General features: G+C 37.2%; 1 protein-coding gene across 1 annotated transcript in view; it reads right to left on the bottom strand.

Moving 5' to 3' along the window:
- LOC26529200 overlaps positions 1 to 16,546 on the bottom strand; it is a 52,786-nt gene that overhangs the window by 25,826 nt on the left and 10,414 nt on the right. The window contains exons 2-6 of the mRNA XM_015176962.3: positions 7,979 to 8,102; positions 7,770 to 7,893; positions 7,595 to 7,679; positions 6,846 to 6,956; positions 1,381 to 1,581 (exon numbers count right to left, since the gene is read on the bottom strand). Coding sequence (XP_015032448.1) covers positions 1,381 to 1,581; positions 6,846 to 6,956; positions 7,595 to 7,679; positions 7,770 to 7,893; positions 7,979 to 8,102 — 645 coding nt within the window. The remainder of the gene's footprint in view (positions 1 to 1,380; positions 1,582 to 6,845; positions 6,957 to 7,594; positions 7,680 to 7,769; positions 7,894 to 7,978; positions 8,103 to 16,546) is intronic.

The following is a 16,546-nucleotide window of genomic DNA, read 5'->3' as shown; positions in this document are numbered from 1 at the left end:
ACACAGACACACACACTGAGACAGAAACAAGGACAAGACCCAGACATACACATGACTTTAATATCAAATATGCGCATCACCAGCTGTTGCCGCAAAAGCATTTTTATTTTTATTAGCCCTAAGTAAAAATTGACATCAATTGCTGTTTTCTGTTTGCCACATCGCACATAGAGCGCCAAAGTGCCATAAAACTCAATGGCCAATCTTTGGCTGTTTGGCACAGCCAATGCCTTGGGCCTAATAAAAAAAAGAGTAGCAAGATCAAAAACAAAAAAAAATATATATGAGCATATTATTAATCATTTGCAACTTTAAAGTAAATTTTTGCTTGAAGGCTAACCTAAAGCCATGAGGCAAAAGTTTGGAAATTTGATTTAAGAACTTAATAATTTTACAACCTTATAAAGAAACTGAATATACAGTTTAATTTGTGCATTTCTTAAAAAATAAGCTTGACAAAATAACTTCTTCATTAGCAGAGAGTATAAATCTCTTTCATAGAGAAAATAATGAACAGGCGGGAAAGATTTAAAACAAAACCTTTGTAAGTATATGGGAAATGTTTTTATTGAAAGGTTTTTTGTCTATACTCTCCCTTCTCTGGCCTAACAATTCGCTTGATCTAGCTGCGAATTGGCAACAATTTAATTCAATTTTTGCAATTTTGCAATATGGGCATCAGAGTGGCATTTAAAAATTGTCACAAAATAATAAATTCGTTTTGGAAAATACTCGCTGAACGCATTGCAAACAATATGCCAAAGTGTAGGCAGCAAAAACTGTCAGGATATACAGCACAAAATGCACACACACACACACACACACACACACAAGCCAACTGCCTCGGTTCATTGCCTCTCTTTCTCTCATTCTATATCGCTCTCGTTTTTTTTTTTTTGTTTGTTTTTGTTTATAGTATTTGCATAAGCCATTTTATTATCTAGTTTTTTTTTCGTTTGTAAGAGCAACGCCCCTTTTTGGTGAATGGGAAGGTTTTTATCTGCTTGGCTATTTGTTAAAACTTTTATCGCAACGCTTAAAACCAAGCTGAACAGCAACAGTAACAACAAAAAATAAACGAAAATAGTGAAATAAATGAATATAAACTATGAATGTGTTTTGCAATATTCTTTAGCGATTTGACTGTTCCCGCTTGACCAACTCCAACTCAATTTAAAAATGTATATGTATATTTTGTACTTTTTTTGTTCTTTCATGTTATGCTTAGCTAGAAGTTGGCTTTTACCCCTTATTGACGAAGGTCAAAATCAGTGTGTGAGACATTTAGACATGCAGTCCATCAGATTGTTGAGATCAAGGGTAAAGAATCAACGCAAAAGAAAGGGGAAGGGAGGAAAGAATTGGCTGTCGTATACTCACGATATAGCTCGATGGTTATATTGGTGGCCACATATTTCTTGTGGAAATTGCTAGCCTGACACGTGTAGACCGCATGTTGGTGGATGCGTGACAAGTTGCGCACAACCAATTTGCTGTTGATGGTCCCATCGTAGGTGTAATCGACAACGCTGTTCTGGAGTTGCCCATTCATCAGCCAGGTGACAGTTGGCGGGGGTGAACCTGCAATGCATGAGAAGGAGAGTAGGGAAGAAAAAGATACACATTAGTTGAAAGTACTTTAAAAGTTCACATAAATTATAATCATTTACACGTTAAAGATTGATATGTAGAGACCAATTAAACGAAACTAAACTGGAATCTTTTGAGTCTAAGGAATTTCAAATTTAAAAGACTTCTTTGAAAATATATATCTCTGATTAGATGGAATAACCATGTCCTGACTACAAAGTAAATAAAGTTAACTTTAGCTAAATGATAATCAGAGATTGAGAGATTCTTGAATACCTGTTAAAGACTTTAACTTGTTTTATTTATTATTTAAAGGGCCTAACTTTCATTTCATTTAGAATTAAAAGTTTTCTTTATTTTCCCCTTTTTTATTACCAACAGTTTGAGAATCAAATTCAAAACCTTATGCATGTGGTCTTTACACAACATTGACAACATATATTAAATGTGTGCCGACTTCATTGGACAGTATTAACATCATTGTTTTGCGTTTGCCGTGTATTTTGATATTTTTCATATTTCACACTCATTACTCATCTGTGATAAAGACTTTGTTCTAGTTGCTGGCTTGGTAATTGTAATTGTAGTCACTGTATTGGCCGCATGGCCATGGGAAAAATGTGCAAGTTTGTGCTGGTTATGTGACTAGTCCAGTGGCAGCATGAGCCACTTAAATCAACACACATTACTCATACGCAGCGTGTGGCACTTGGTCGGTTTTAACGACTTCAACTTAATCAAGCGCTGAAATTAGCTTTTGTGTGCGTATATGAGCGTACATTAATTTAATAGCAGCGGGTGGGCTCGACTAGAATTGGCCTCGAACCGCAACCAACGGACTCCCAGACTCTATTTGCTGGCGTCGTCGCCTTCTCCCAGTTCAGATCAGGGAGTAAAAATAAAAATCATACACTGTTAGAAAACAAAAAAACAAGAATATACTTAAGCATCTTTTGGATAACAAACTCATGCTTCTCCTAGTTTTACAGTGTATCATAAATATATAGAATATTTTCGTATATATTTTTCTATTATTACTTAGTTATTACCGAAAATGCTTGATGATGCTAATAAACAAGAAACATTTCGACATCCACCCCCATGACCACATCAAATTCACCTGGAAAATACAGTAAAAACTAGCAGACATTGTGGCCGTTACAGTGCACTTGATATCAACGATATATATACGATATACTTATATAGCTAGACATTCAGATGTGGCACTAAACGCACATTACTTTGATTAATAACTGCCATTTGGTTGAGTTTTATGTTGTTTATGAAAATATTTCATATGCTCTAAAGCTTTTCTTTCTTCTACCCAAATAAGTACATATATAAGTGTGTGTGTGTCTATATATTTTTATGTGTGGGTGTATGTCAATGTGTCAGTGGGTAGTAGATTAGCTCATATGTAGCAGGCGGCTTAATGGTTGCCTGTGATTTATTAACCAGTAAAAGACGAAACAAAGGCAAGAGAAACAGAACTTAAACGATTTCAATGCCAATTTAAAAAGCTTCAAGGCAAAAAAAAGAAGCAGAAAGTTAACTTGATTGCACTTGTAGAATCGTGCGTGCATTTGGTCTATAAATTTATTTTCTTGGCTTGTCCAACATTTTTTAATTAGCTTTTCCTCTTGGCCATTTTGAATGCTCATTCATTTTAAAGGCCAAGTAAACGAACTAGTACTACAAGTCTGTTGCGTCCTAGTTTTGGTTTTTGTCAACACAGATGTTTGTAGTAGCATTTACCGCTACGCTCTTCACACACACACACACCACACACTGAAAGTTTTTTGCACCAGTTTTCTTTGCTTTTTGGTCGTTTTTGTAAGAGGAGAGTTTTGCCATTTTTGAAAAGAGGTTTATATGCCAACAGCAACAGCAACAGCAGCAGCAGCAGCAAAGGCCGGCGACGACAACGAGAACATTAGCATTTCTTTGCCGAGCACAAGCCCACACCGCTCACTCCCCCTATCATAATGAGTACCATACAAATGCGTGCCAGTTTTTAGCGTTTCCTTTTGACAAAAAACTTAAAGCATACTTTTTAGGGCTTGGAATTCACTCACTCACATCTCGTCTCTGCTTTCTTATTGTTGGTTGAGTTATATATACACACACAGACACCCACACCCACACACACATGCATGTTTTCTCTGTTATGCAATGCTGAAATATTTGCTTGTTTTGTTTTGCATATCTTTTGCATCTGCTTTTACTTTTGCTTTTGCTACTAGTGTTTGTAACTGAGAGATACTACGATACCATCTCACTGACTAGAACAACCCTGGGAGAGTCTGGCAAACAAAGCACTTAAAAAAAATAAAAGATATAACAACAACAGCAACAACTGCTACTGCCACTACTATTGCTGGCTGGCTGGTTAGCTGATGATTCTGCTACTGTTACTGCTGTTGGTGATAGTTACAAAAACAAAAAACTGCAATGCCACATAAATATTTTTTATGTTGTTGTCCTTTCTACACTTTCTTTTCTGTCTTGGCCCCCCTTCTAACAGTGTGTCTGGTATTTTGGCATTTGCCATTTGGTCTTTTGTTCTTTACATCCATTGCGGAAGCAGTAAAATAAATTTCAAGATCTTAAGAGTTGGTTTTAGTGAAAACAAGAGGAAACAACATACATTTCTTCTGCTAGACTCTAAAAATTGTGGTAAAAATTTAAAGCTAAAAACAAAACTAACTTTAACTACTAAAGAGGGACTTAAATAGTTTTCTCATTTCTTTTTCATTTCGCCCTGGCCCCATATTGTTGCATTTCCGTGCTTAAAATGTGCCACAATGCGATGCAGCAACAACAACAACGACAAACAAGTAAACTAAAGTCAGGCAAAATGTTATAAAAATGTACACAATTCTCCAACACAACAAAACGGAATAAAAAAAATATTGTTAAACTGGGTTGGGAAAAGAGCGGAAAACGCCTGCACTTCCGTTTACCACACACTAAAAGATTCCATATTTAGCCTACATTTATGGTGAAATAGATATGAGTGGGCATATTTATTTGCCCACAATTGGTGCTTGAAAGTTTTCCATATTCTCAGTCTTTTAAATTGTCAATAGGGTATTGAATAGCCTACGTCTTTTGATTATAGTCTCTTTGAAATACATTCAATATGTGCCGTTGTCGGTGTGTGTGGAAGGTGTTAAAAACGCTGCGTGCAAAATTCATGACGTGCCAAAGAGGAGAAGAAATAAAGGCGTCGATGAATATTATGCATTAGTAGCTAGCAACAACGAATTTACCCGCCCCTCTCAATCTTCTACTGCCGCACACAATTTCGACAACTTCGTAGAGCCAACCCTATGCCTTGGCGGTACATTAAGCGAGGCCAGCCAAAAGTTCCTTCAATATATTCTTTATGATTTTGTGGCTGGTTGCTTTTAATATTATTTTACTACCCACACACAGGCTGTGAGTGTGTTTGTGTTGGCTTTATAACTTCATTTCTCCCTTTCTCTTTTGTTGGCCTCAAACATTTGGCGTTGGCGTGTCGCGCTCATTTGCAATTGCCATCCGTGCCACCCACTTCCCGCAGTTGTTCCCTGTGTCATAAAATTTACTGCTTCTTTGTCGATTTTGCACACCCTTAAGCCTCCCTCACCCACGCCCGGTTGTTCCCTCCCTCCCAAAAAAAAGCTGCCTGACGTTGTCGTCTCCATTTCCATCTTTTCCTTCTCTTATGCCTTGCCCTATGCTTTTGACTCACTTCTACTGATTGCACTTGTTTAAGTGGCAAGTTTTCCAGCTTATTCTTTTTGCTTTTTACCACAGAATTGCAATTTTTGTAATGGACATTGCATGTTGAATGACCAGAAGGCCAAAAAGAGAAAACGGAGCTGGTGTGTGTATGTGTTTGGAAGGGAAATGAGCTTCTGACGGCCTGCCAAGCATAATGTTAACATTTGACTATAATTTATTTCCGCCTTCTGCTTAAGATTCTTGATAAACTCTCGAATTTTATTCACAGAATTCAACAATTTAAATCACTTAATAATAAAAAACTATCTGTTCAGTTGGTCAGACAATTTCATTTAAAACTAAGCTAGAAAATCATTTAAGAAATCAGCGGTTGATTCTATATGTCGAATAACGTTGAAAAGAACTTAAATTTCTTGCATGTGACTTTGAACAATTTGTCTATCTTAATTTTTCGCAGCCGTTGAAAACGTTGCAAAAGCTTTGCTAGACATTTTCCATTTAACTGTCCACCACTGACCTCATAATGTTTGGAATATTTATGATAGTTCATTTTTCCCCCCACACACACAACATCGAGAAGAACTTTCTTCATTTGCCAAATGGCAACTCCCACTGCCCCACTCACTTGTCAACAAAACCAAGTCCATGTTATTCCCTGGCAGCCCCTTTATCTTTTTCGTCCCTTATATGTTTCTTCATCTCATCTGTACTCGCATTTGCAACATTTTCCTTGCCTCGTTTAATTGGCACATACAACATTTTGAGTGGCCAATTTCTTGTTTTTCTTCTTTCTGATGGTTTTTTTTTTTGTTTTTTGTTTATCGTAACAAACGAGTTGAAGTCCGCCCAGTCAACTACAAACTCCCATATCCACTGTTACATACACACACACCCACACACTCACGCAGTGGGCAGTTTGGAGTGCAGTTTTCTTTACTTGCTGGTGATTTATTTTATGTCAACGTTGACATGCCAAACCATTCAAAGTGGTTTCGCTTCCGTTACCCCTATACTGAACAGAAGGGAGAGCAATAAAGCACGCGATTCTGACACACTTATGTAGGTCATTGTTGTTGTCGTTGTTGCCACTGCTGAGTATGATGCTTGTTGTTGCCCAGCCTCACATTCGGCGTTGCTTTCATTATCAACAATTGTTGGCAAGTTGTCGACATACAAAAAGGCTTCAAAATCATTGCCTTCTGTAGTACACACAGATCCTTATAATCCTTTTGTATACCACCAAGAAAGACATTTGAAAAATTGACTTTTGCCTTCCCCTATTTCGCATTTTGCCCATTTTCGATTTGTTCTTCGTTGTCGTTTGTTTTGTTTTGTTTTGTTTTGTTTTGTTTTGTTTTGTTTTGTTAAACAATTGAACTTTATATAGCTTATTTATGATTCCATTGGCCTTTGTCTAGAATTGTTTGGGTTCTGTGCTGCTTTCTGATTTTAATTTTTGATAACTGTTCAACTTGTTGGCAAGTTAGTTGGTTGTTTGTTTGTTGTTTACTCTACAATTTACTTACCGCCATAGACAACGCAGGTAACTTCCAAACTGCCGCCCTCTTCGTAGGGTCCAGCACGAGAATCGATTCGCAGGCGACGCTCATTGAAAATATTCGGCTGGAGTGGGGGAACTAAAAAAGGAAACCAAGCATGAGATTACACTGAGAACTTAATTGAGTATTTAACAATAAACAGCAAAAACAAAAAACCAAAAATAAAAAACAACCGATTCAAGGATTCGTTGTATTTGTTCGTGTTAGTAGGGCTTTCATTTAAAACACAAACAAGCTAGCCGCAAATCAAAAGCAATTTGTTCGCAAACGAAAAATGCCAAAGCAAATGCAGGGGTCAAAGGGAATATAATTTACTATCTATACATTTGTATATACAAACAGATGCGGACTATACACATAGTAGGTTGTATTAAATTAAATGCAAGCATTTAATCATACGATTTGTTGTCTTTTACTCCGGCCCTGACATTAGGATAGACATTTATATATTCATAAACATAAAGAGTTATGCGTTTATGCATAATAAATTGTAAGTTTTGCGGCTAACCGAAAAATCATTTCCAGCTAATTTATGTTTTGCCAAACAAAATGTTAATTGCTTTTGTAATTGTAATTATATAAATAAACACTTGTAGAAACAGATTTTAAATCGGGTGAAAAAAATGAAATAAACGACTGTATGTATGTACACATTTTTGTATGTATGTACATATTTGTGTGACTGTGTAGGGACAAATTGTAATTCGTTTACGCACCAACAACTTCCAAATTCACATTGCTGTTTCTTGTCTGGGATAGCTTAAAGTCAACTCGACAGCGAAAGTTGCCTGCATCCTTTTCCTGCGAATAAAAACATTTTTCAATTATAAAATTTTCCTTGTTCTTGTTGTTGTGATTGCTGTTGTTGTGGTTGACATATTTGGCCCTTACCTTAACCGGATTTATAATCAATTCCGCTGGCTCTTTGTGTGTACGAAAGACGGCTCGATCCTCAAGGACCTCTTCGTCACGCCAATGAGAAGGGGTACCAGCATGGGCGCCACGTGTGTCGTAGCTGTCAGAACATGAAACATGAAAATGTCGGCCCACGAAAAAAAGGAACAAAAAATATGTCTATTTTAAACTGAAATTTAACTTACCTGTAAATGGGTAAATTATTTTTATACCAAACAACCAAAAGGACTTTGTCATCCGGTAGACTAGAGCCGACATCGCATTTGATTTGGGCCGACCCATTGACAAGAACGCGCAGGATTTCACCGTCTGCATAAAGATAAAAGAGGGAAAGAAAATATAAAATAAATTTAATTTACTAACAATAAAAGGTATTCTTTCATGTAATTGGGAAAGGTAACGATTCAATTTCGAAAACTAAATGCATTCAATTACCACCTCATCTCCTCCTTTCTAACTAACAAAAGCTGACAATTCTGCCGCTTTTCATGTTGAATATACCATACAGTTTTAAGCCGCTTAATGCGTTCGCACCATTTGGCTAAGCTTTAAAATATCGATCGTGTGTACAGGAAAAACTAGCGCAACAAAAAAAAAAAACAAGGATGCTACAGAATAAAAGGATAGAAACAAAATCACAACATCCACTGATATAGAAAGAGCCAACAGCGAGTGGGGCCAACCACATAATATGCCAATGTGCCGCAAAAACCCCAGTAAAAGCCGCCACACGTGTAAACTAAACATGTAGTAGATAAAACAAGAGAGAGAGAGAGGGGCACACAGAGAAACTAGGGGGAATGGTGGCGTCCAGGATGATTACCCAGCCGCATGCGGATTACAAAATGGCCGCCATTTTCTCTCTGAGCCAAAGTGTGTGTATTTGTGTGTGTGCGTGTATGTTTATACATATACATACATATGTGAGTCTGCGGGTATATTTACGTGTGTGTGAATTAGCTAAAAATGCAATTGCACCAAAAAAAGGCACAAACAGCTGACAGATTAAAATTTGCCAAAAATAATTTAGCTTAAAAAGAAAAGTGAGCTTCACTGATGGACACTTCGATCTCCTAAAACCACTTCAAAAATGAATAGAGTTTTGTCAAACTGAATGCAATAATATAGATTAGGTAATCTCTATTCCTAGTTTAACAAAATAAAATGTGTTTTAAGACTAATGACAAGAGGTTTTCAATACGTTTATATTTAATTGCTGCTTGTCTCCTTAATTTTCATTGCTTAGTCCTCTTCAATGGGTGCTTCTGCAGTTTGTCTTTAACTATTTTATACCGCTTTCTTCCGTTCGTAATTAGCTGCATGTCCATATTAACTGCTTGAAATTAAGTTTTTAACTGAAAGACAACTTGCTGTGGTCTTACCTAGCAGCCGTCTATATCACGAATGTTCCCAGGGTCATTATTAAGTGAAATTATAATAAAATTTAAGTCATTAGCCCCAATTTATATATACAGTGTAGACCAAATAATTAATAACTGTTAGATGTTTGATGATGATGTACAACTACTCTCTACATGAATATCTTACATAGTCCTTTACCGATAGGTTTTGGCTAAAATCTGTTTCAATATGAAGAAGTCTTCTCATGTACTGCTAATAGATTTGCCATACGCTTTTTACTCTTACGAAAAGGATGGGGTCAGCGGGACACTGTCGATAACAAACGATAATGTCAGGGCAAACACACAAACATTTGAGCAACTCAACTCAACTTCTCTGGCAGCAGTTAATGCCTTGGGCTGGGCTTTTGTTTCTAATTTTGCACTTGTGTGCGCAATGTTCTTGCAAAAGGCCTATACACAGATACATATATACACACCAAACACTCACACATACATATGACACCCTAACCCGAACGCAACGAGAGAGAGTGAGAAAGAGAGAGAGGCTTGGGTAGAAAGCTCTTGCCTAGAGGCCTCTTCCTTTACTTTGTCCAGACCACATGATAAATAATCGATAAATTATGTGGACACATGTTTAATCTAGCATGAAATGGAATCATTTCCCTTCAATTTGTTGTTAGCCAACAACAACAACAACAGCAACTAAAAAAACACGACACACCAGATGTCCATGAGGTGAGGATAGATGTTTAAATGGATAGATGGATGGATGGATAGATGAATGAATAGATGGTTGGTTGTATGTAAGGGTGTTTGATAGGGCAAGCCTATTTAAATATAAATAGTGAGTGCGTGTGTAAGTGTGCCAATAAGTGTAACAGCACCTCTGACCCCAAAATGTATGTGTGTGAGCCTCTATGTGTGTGTGTGAGTGTTTAGGAATGCAATATTCCTCTTCCCACAGTTTCCCTATTTAATTTATTCATTGTTGCCTTAATTACATGCCAAGGCATTGCAATTACATATATTTGTGACAAACACTAGACCAAAAGTGGGTGCATTCCAGCCAATAAATTTCACAGATAACAAAAGGCAAATCAATTTGAGTGTTAACACTTTAAAATGGAAAATTTTAAGACAGCATGCATAGAAACCAAAAATCAGAATAAGAATTCGGCTTTTCCAAAAATCATTTAAATTCGAAATCACTTTAAAATGCTTTTATCTCTTAGGGCACTTTGCACGTAAGTCAGTTTATAAAAATAGATCGTCTGATATATATTTAAAGAACTATTTACCAATTAAAAGATTCCAACAATAATTATCAATTAAAGTAATTTCTATTGTCCTTGAGAAGCTCTGGGCCAAAAAGATATACTAATTTCATTTATATCTCTCACTGTTGTTAGGCTTTTGTCTTTGCCACACAATGACAATGGTAACGACAATGACAATGACTCGGGTTGCCACTCACTGCTATTTGCCTCCTCCCGATAGCTCTGTTCGTCTATCTCTCTCTCTCACTCTCTCTGTCTCTTTCTGTCTTTTAGAATCCCTTGTAGTTAAATGTAATTGAATTTTTTTCTAATTGACACTTGTCACTGGCAAAGACATTTCAAGTAGTAAGAAAAAACACAAAATAAAGAAAGTAGGTGGAGGAAAAACTTAATTTTGACGCATTTACACATACATTTATTTCAATTTCCCTAACAACAAAAGAAGTTGAAGTACTAATAGTAACAACATCAACAAAAACAACAATAATAATGGGCCACACATGAAAACAGAAGCAAGTTGTAGTAGCACAATGAAAGAGCTGCCAACAATGGGAAACCAGAACGTGGCTTGGTCTTGGAATTTATTGCAATGACGGCTAGGATGGTAGGAAAAAGTAGTGCTCCTCTAGTGGGAGCACATGGTTAAGGGAATGCAAGTAAACATAGAGACAACAGCTCAGGTGAGAGAGAAGGAAGGGGTAGTGTAAGCATTGCGGTGGCCATGGCCTCCTCCTGGCTGAATGGGCTACACACAACAACTAAATACAAAAAACCACGTGACAATGTTTTCGAAGCGAACCTCGCCGAGTGTCGGCGTCAGATAGTGACAATGCCTTGGGAGAGAGAAACTGAGGAAGGGTAAGGACACGAAGAAGAAGTAACAAGCACAGTTGGTGGCAACTTTGTGTCGCTTTTGTATACACACATACATACACATTGACACAAAAGAAAAACCACATTGGAATGCATCAAGCTGTGAAGAGACCAGGCGGCAGACGATAATTGACAGAAGCAAAAGCAGCAGAACGAACAAAAAACAAGCCGAAAAAAAACCAGGCAAAAGTTTCTGTTGCAACAAGGAGAGCAGGTAAATTGTATAGGCAACTAGGCGTATGCGTGATATCAAGCAACTTACAATTGAAGTCACAATATCAAATAGAAACAGCATTATATTAAATTTTTCAGTTCTCTCATTCATATATTTTTAAAGATAATATCTACAGTTGCAAACTGGGGCAATGTCACGCGCTTAGTTAGATGTAATAGCAAAGCAAGTATCTAGAAGACAACAAATGACAATCCTTCTTAAAATAATACGTTTTGTGAATTTTTTTTCTCACACTTTAACATTCTCTTTCTGTCTGTTTCGCTCTTCCTTATGGCAAACAAATTGTTGAGGTTTAGTTATGAGTTTTGGGAAGAAAAGTTTATTTCTTTTCAAAATTTCTATTGTGCTTATCAATTATAATTAGGATTTCTAAAAATATTCAATTATGCCAAACTTCTCTTTGGGGGCGGGTGATACATATATATATGTGTCGTGCATGTGTGTATGTGTTTGCTGTAGGAAGCTAACGCCAAAAGAAAGTTCCACCCACAAATTCGGTCATGGATCAGTGCGGCCACGTGCCTTGATTCGAGGTTTTTTTGGGAATTTCTATTTCTTTCTTTCTCTTTTGTAGCTCACGGACATCGTTAGCACAAATTGTTGTAGAAGGTAACAGAAAGTGGGAAACCCAAAAAAAAAAAAACAAAATAAAAAAAGAAGAAAACCTCAACAAGCAATCGTCAAATCAAGAAAAATACCAACAGAAAGACCAAAAAAAAGTATATAAAAATTAGTTGTAGAAGAGAAAAAGGGCAGCCAAGTGAAGTTCAAAAGCTGCTAGTTAGCAGTAATTTGAAGTAGAAGTTCGCTTGATTAAATTCTTCCTTTTTGCCATAGTGGGTCTCCTTCTCTCTTTCTGTCTATCTCCAGTTCTTGTTCTCTTTTATTTTTGGTGCGAATAATAAATCAGCAGAGCCCTGAATTGTCTGATCGCGACACGTTCGTCTTTTGGCCGCAAAGTTTATTAAACGTCTGCCGCGACTTTGGGCCATAATTTCGATTTGGGAATGCAATAAATTTGCTTTAATGTGCAATTTATGGGACACCATTTAATTAGTTTCAGTTGTTCCAGCCGGCATCGAGCAAATTGATGTTGACAGAGATTATTGGCCTGGGCACGTAATGTTGGCTTCCTACTAATGGCCCAAAGTTGACTGCCAAAGCCAAAGGCATCGGCATCCACATTGGCATAGGCATAGTCACCGGCATTGGCATCTTTTGGGTTTATTTGTACGTGTCGCCTTACGGCTGCTTCCCGGCTATAACTTCCGCTTTACGCCCATTGACCTCGTCAACATTTATCTAACGGTTAAATGCCTCCACCATGTGTGTGTTTGTATGTGTGTTCTCGTATGTCGCCCATTGTCTAAAAGTTTTTGCTGTCTAACAATTTATTTGTTTTGTTGGTGTGTGTGCTTGTGTGTGTCTTTGCTAGTTGGTAGTTTCTGCCTTAGTTATGATTATAGCCGTGTTTATTGCATTTGCTGAAAAGCCTTTATCAAGATTAATTGCTGGAAAATTTTTATGTCACTCGTTTGGTAGTCCTAATGTCAAGCCCATTAAATATTTAGTTGCATGTTAAATAGTTTTATTTATACTTATGTCCATCCATCGATCGATGGACGATAAAAACGATGAACATTCATGTACATTGTTTGCTAACTTAACTAGCAACAGGCTGCAGGTGGGTTAATTACAAACTTTTTAAGGTAGTGTACATAGTCAAACCTTGAACAAAAACTCACACAGGGGAGAAACATTTTATTATGCAAAGATTTAAGATTTGATTTGCCTCTCATCTCTATTTACTGTCTGGCCCCAAAAAGTGTGCTATGAATATTTTGTAAATGGCAGAAATTTTTTGCTCAAATCAATTAGTAGTCCTTGGTCTAAAAGACCCAATCAATTAGGCAATTGAAGAACTAGGATCCAGGGTTAGAGTTTTCTTAACTCTACAATAATATCAATTATTGTATTTATTCATTAAATTGTTAGTTAAATTTCTTACCATTTAATACATTTTATGCTCTATCTTATAAATGACTCTTGAATATTTAAAACCAAAAAAAAAATCTGTTCAATAATTACAATTAAATAATTGAAAACTTAATTTCAGACATGTTTGATTGCGAATAATTTCTCAACTTGAATGAATAACTGCTGAAACATCTCCACTGTGGTTACGAATTTTTAACCCGCTTACCACTTGAAAACAATTAACCCTTTTTCGCGGCATATTTTGCATTTGCCTGAACTCTCTGAACTGCTGTGCCAAAAAGAAACTATTACAACATGCAAATAATAATTGCGCTATTAAAAGTTGCATATTAAATGCAACATGCCTGCAACAACAACAGCAACAGCAGCAGCAACGGGAACAGCTGCAGTTACAAGCACTTGGGTGCAAAAACAAGCTGGTAGAATGTGTTCCTGGCCAACACCAAAAACTAACAGCAATGCAACCGAAAATGATTTTTGATACATACATATATGTCGAGTTTAACACGCACACACATACACACGCATCTACACAAACACACACACACATCTGTCACTTATGGCCGCTAGCAAATACATATGTACATGTGTATGTAGGTATATACATGTGTATATGAGTGCGTGAGTATGTTGGTTCACCAGCAGCAAAACCTTGGCACATAAATTATTCATTGATTAGCAACAAATGCCATTAAACATGCACCCAAAGTGCTCGCCCACTCTACTCCTCTAGTCCAGGCCCCTTTCCCCCTACTCCTAACCACTGATTTCAACATGGGTATGGGTATGTGTGTGTGTGGCACGGTGGCCAATTTTAACTGTCATTTGTTTAGTGTTGGTGCCCTCTAAAAATTGCCCAATTGCGAGGAGGACCGTGGTTTGAATGGGTCTCTTCTCCTCGTCCTCAGCCCTTCAAAAAGTCGGCTCCAAAAAGTGTGCTATAAATTTTTGTTGTGCCCATCAAAGAGCGCTAAACGGCTTACATGGACCACATACACATACAACCATGAACCATACCATGCCACGCCCATTACTGTTAATGCCTGTCAAGGCCATGAAATTTTTGGTTGGAACTTTTCTTTTTATTTTTTTTTTTGTGTGCTGAATTTTTAATTTAAATGTTTCTGGCAGCAGCCAAAAAGAGAGAAAAAAAGTTGCACGTCAGCGACGCTTTTGCGCTGATTTTGTATGTGAAATGAAGGGAAAGCTAAAGCCATCTGAATAAAGCAACGATGAGAGGGTCTGCGGCAGTGGGTGGTATGAGTTGAAAGGGAAATTTGATGAAAATCTGAAAATGCCCAGCAAAGCGAACAATTTCAATGGCAGGGCTTGCAAAAATTCTTCTGTGTAGGCGAAAACCTGAACTTAGCTGGGTGGCTGCCATTGCTGTTGCTTCTGTGGCTTTTGCGGTTTTTAGGTCTCTCGCAAAGGTCACATACACTAGCCCGGTCTAACACATGAGTTATGCAGCTGCTGCTGCTACTGCTACTGTTGCTACTACTGCTCGGTGCGGCTTTTAATTTGCTTAATTTTGCGCTTAGCCACAGCAGCTGTGAGATGTTGCCCGGCGGCTACTTTGCCAGCCATTTTAGTTGTTTGGATTCCCCTTTTCAGTTTTTTTCAGTTTACTTTTTTTTTGCGTGTTTTTGAATATTTTTAGGAATTTTTTCGCTTTTTCTTCTTTTTGCCTTGGCTCATTCTCGCGGCTTTGCGGCTAATGTGGCAACAGCTGTTTGAGCATTTTTTGAAAATGAAATTTGCGGTTTTGTGCATTTTGCCTTGCCATTGATTAATTGCTTGTTTGGAAGGTTTTGAACTTGAGAGAGAATAGAACGTGTTGTTCTCAAGGGATTAACCCACAAATACCCCACTTAAATATAACCATATCACGTATAGACACACGCGAAAACACATTTCATTTAGCTCGCTTGCAAATTGATATTCATGAATAATTTAAAAAAGGATTTTAACCTGACTTCACATATACATAAATGGTTGGTAAATGTGCGGTGTCTGCGTATCAATTAACCTGCCTAACACTTTGTTGTGGTTTCTGTCCAAAAATTTTGTGAAAATAAAGCCAATATGTATATGCATCGTTTGCTAACATTACAGTTTTCAATCAGGTCACCATTTTAATTGACCATTTCGTGTGGTGAAACAAAAAAGCACTATAAAATTTAGTTGATATTAGTTCTATCTATTGAATTTATCACTTTTTCTGCGGTCTGGCAAATTGGCAAGAAAAAAAACCCAAACACAGAAATTTCGAATTTCAGCTGACCTGACCACAAAATTATCTACTACTGTTCAAGTGAGTTGCTAACGCGGCTAAAAACACAAGTTCAACGTACCAAAACAAATATAAAAAGGACATTCATGGTCTAAGGATTTTTGCATAACCATAGCCGTTGCCATGTGTGCTTGTGTGGGTGTGTCTGTGTTTGACTTTCGACTTCCCAACCAAATTGTTATCAGACATTTTAATAATGGCCAGCTTAAAGTGTAGGACAAGAAAAATGTTTGCCAACAAAAGGAAGCTGTATCCCCCACTGGCAAAATGTGAGAAAATCATTAAAAATTCTTAGAGCCAGACAAACAGACGGACGAAGGGACATACACAGAGATAGACAAGGTAAAATCCCAGACTATGGTCACATGCTGAGTATTTAGTTGAGGCCAAATTGATATGTCTGCCAGATGAAAATGTAGATGAACATGAGACAAGACAGAGGCAAGGACACAAGGACACTCGAGTACACGACGAAAATGAAAGGAATTGAAGAACAGTAATGACACCAGACGAAAGTATTTGCGTCTAATTCAGGATTCAGAAGATGCTTGTAACTAAGAAAAACTGTCAGCCAAATGGAACAATTTATTTGCCCCTGATCACGTGGGAAAAAAAGAAAAGGAATTAAAAATTAAAGCACACAGAAGTTGATAATAGCATTTTTTTAAAAGGATTTTTAGATATTCTCGTATTCTTCGATTTCCTACATACAA

The sequence above is a fragment of the Drosophila willistoni genome, chromosome 3R (assembly GCF_018902025.1).
Source record: "Drosophila willistoni isolate 14030-0811.24 chromosome 3R, UCI_dwil_1.1, whole genome shotgun sequence".
Classification (NCBI taxonomy): Eukaryota; Metazoa; Arthropoda; class Insecta; order Diptera; family Drosophilidae; genus Drosophila; species Drosophila willistoni.
Note: the sequence above shows the minus strand (reverse complement) of the source record. Positions and strands in the feature narration are given on the sequence as shown.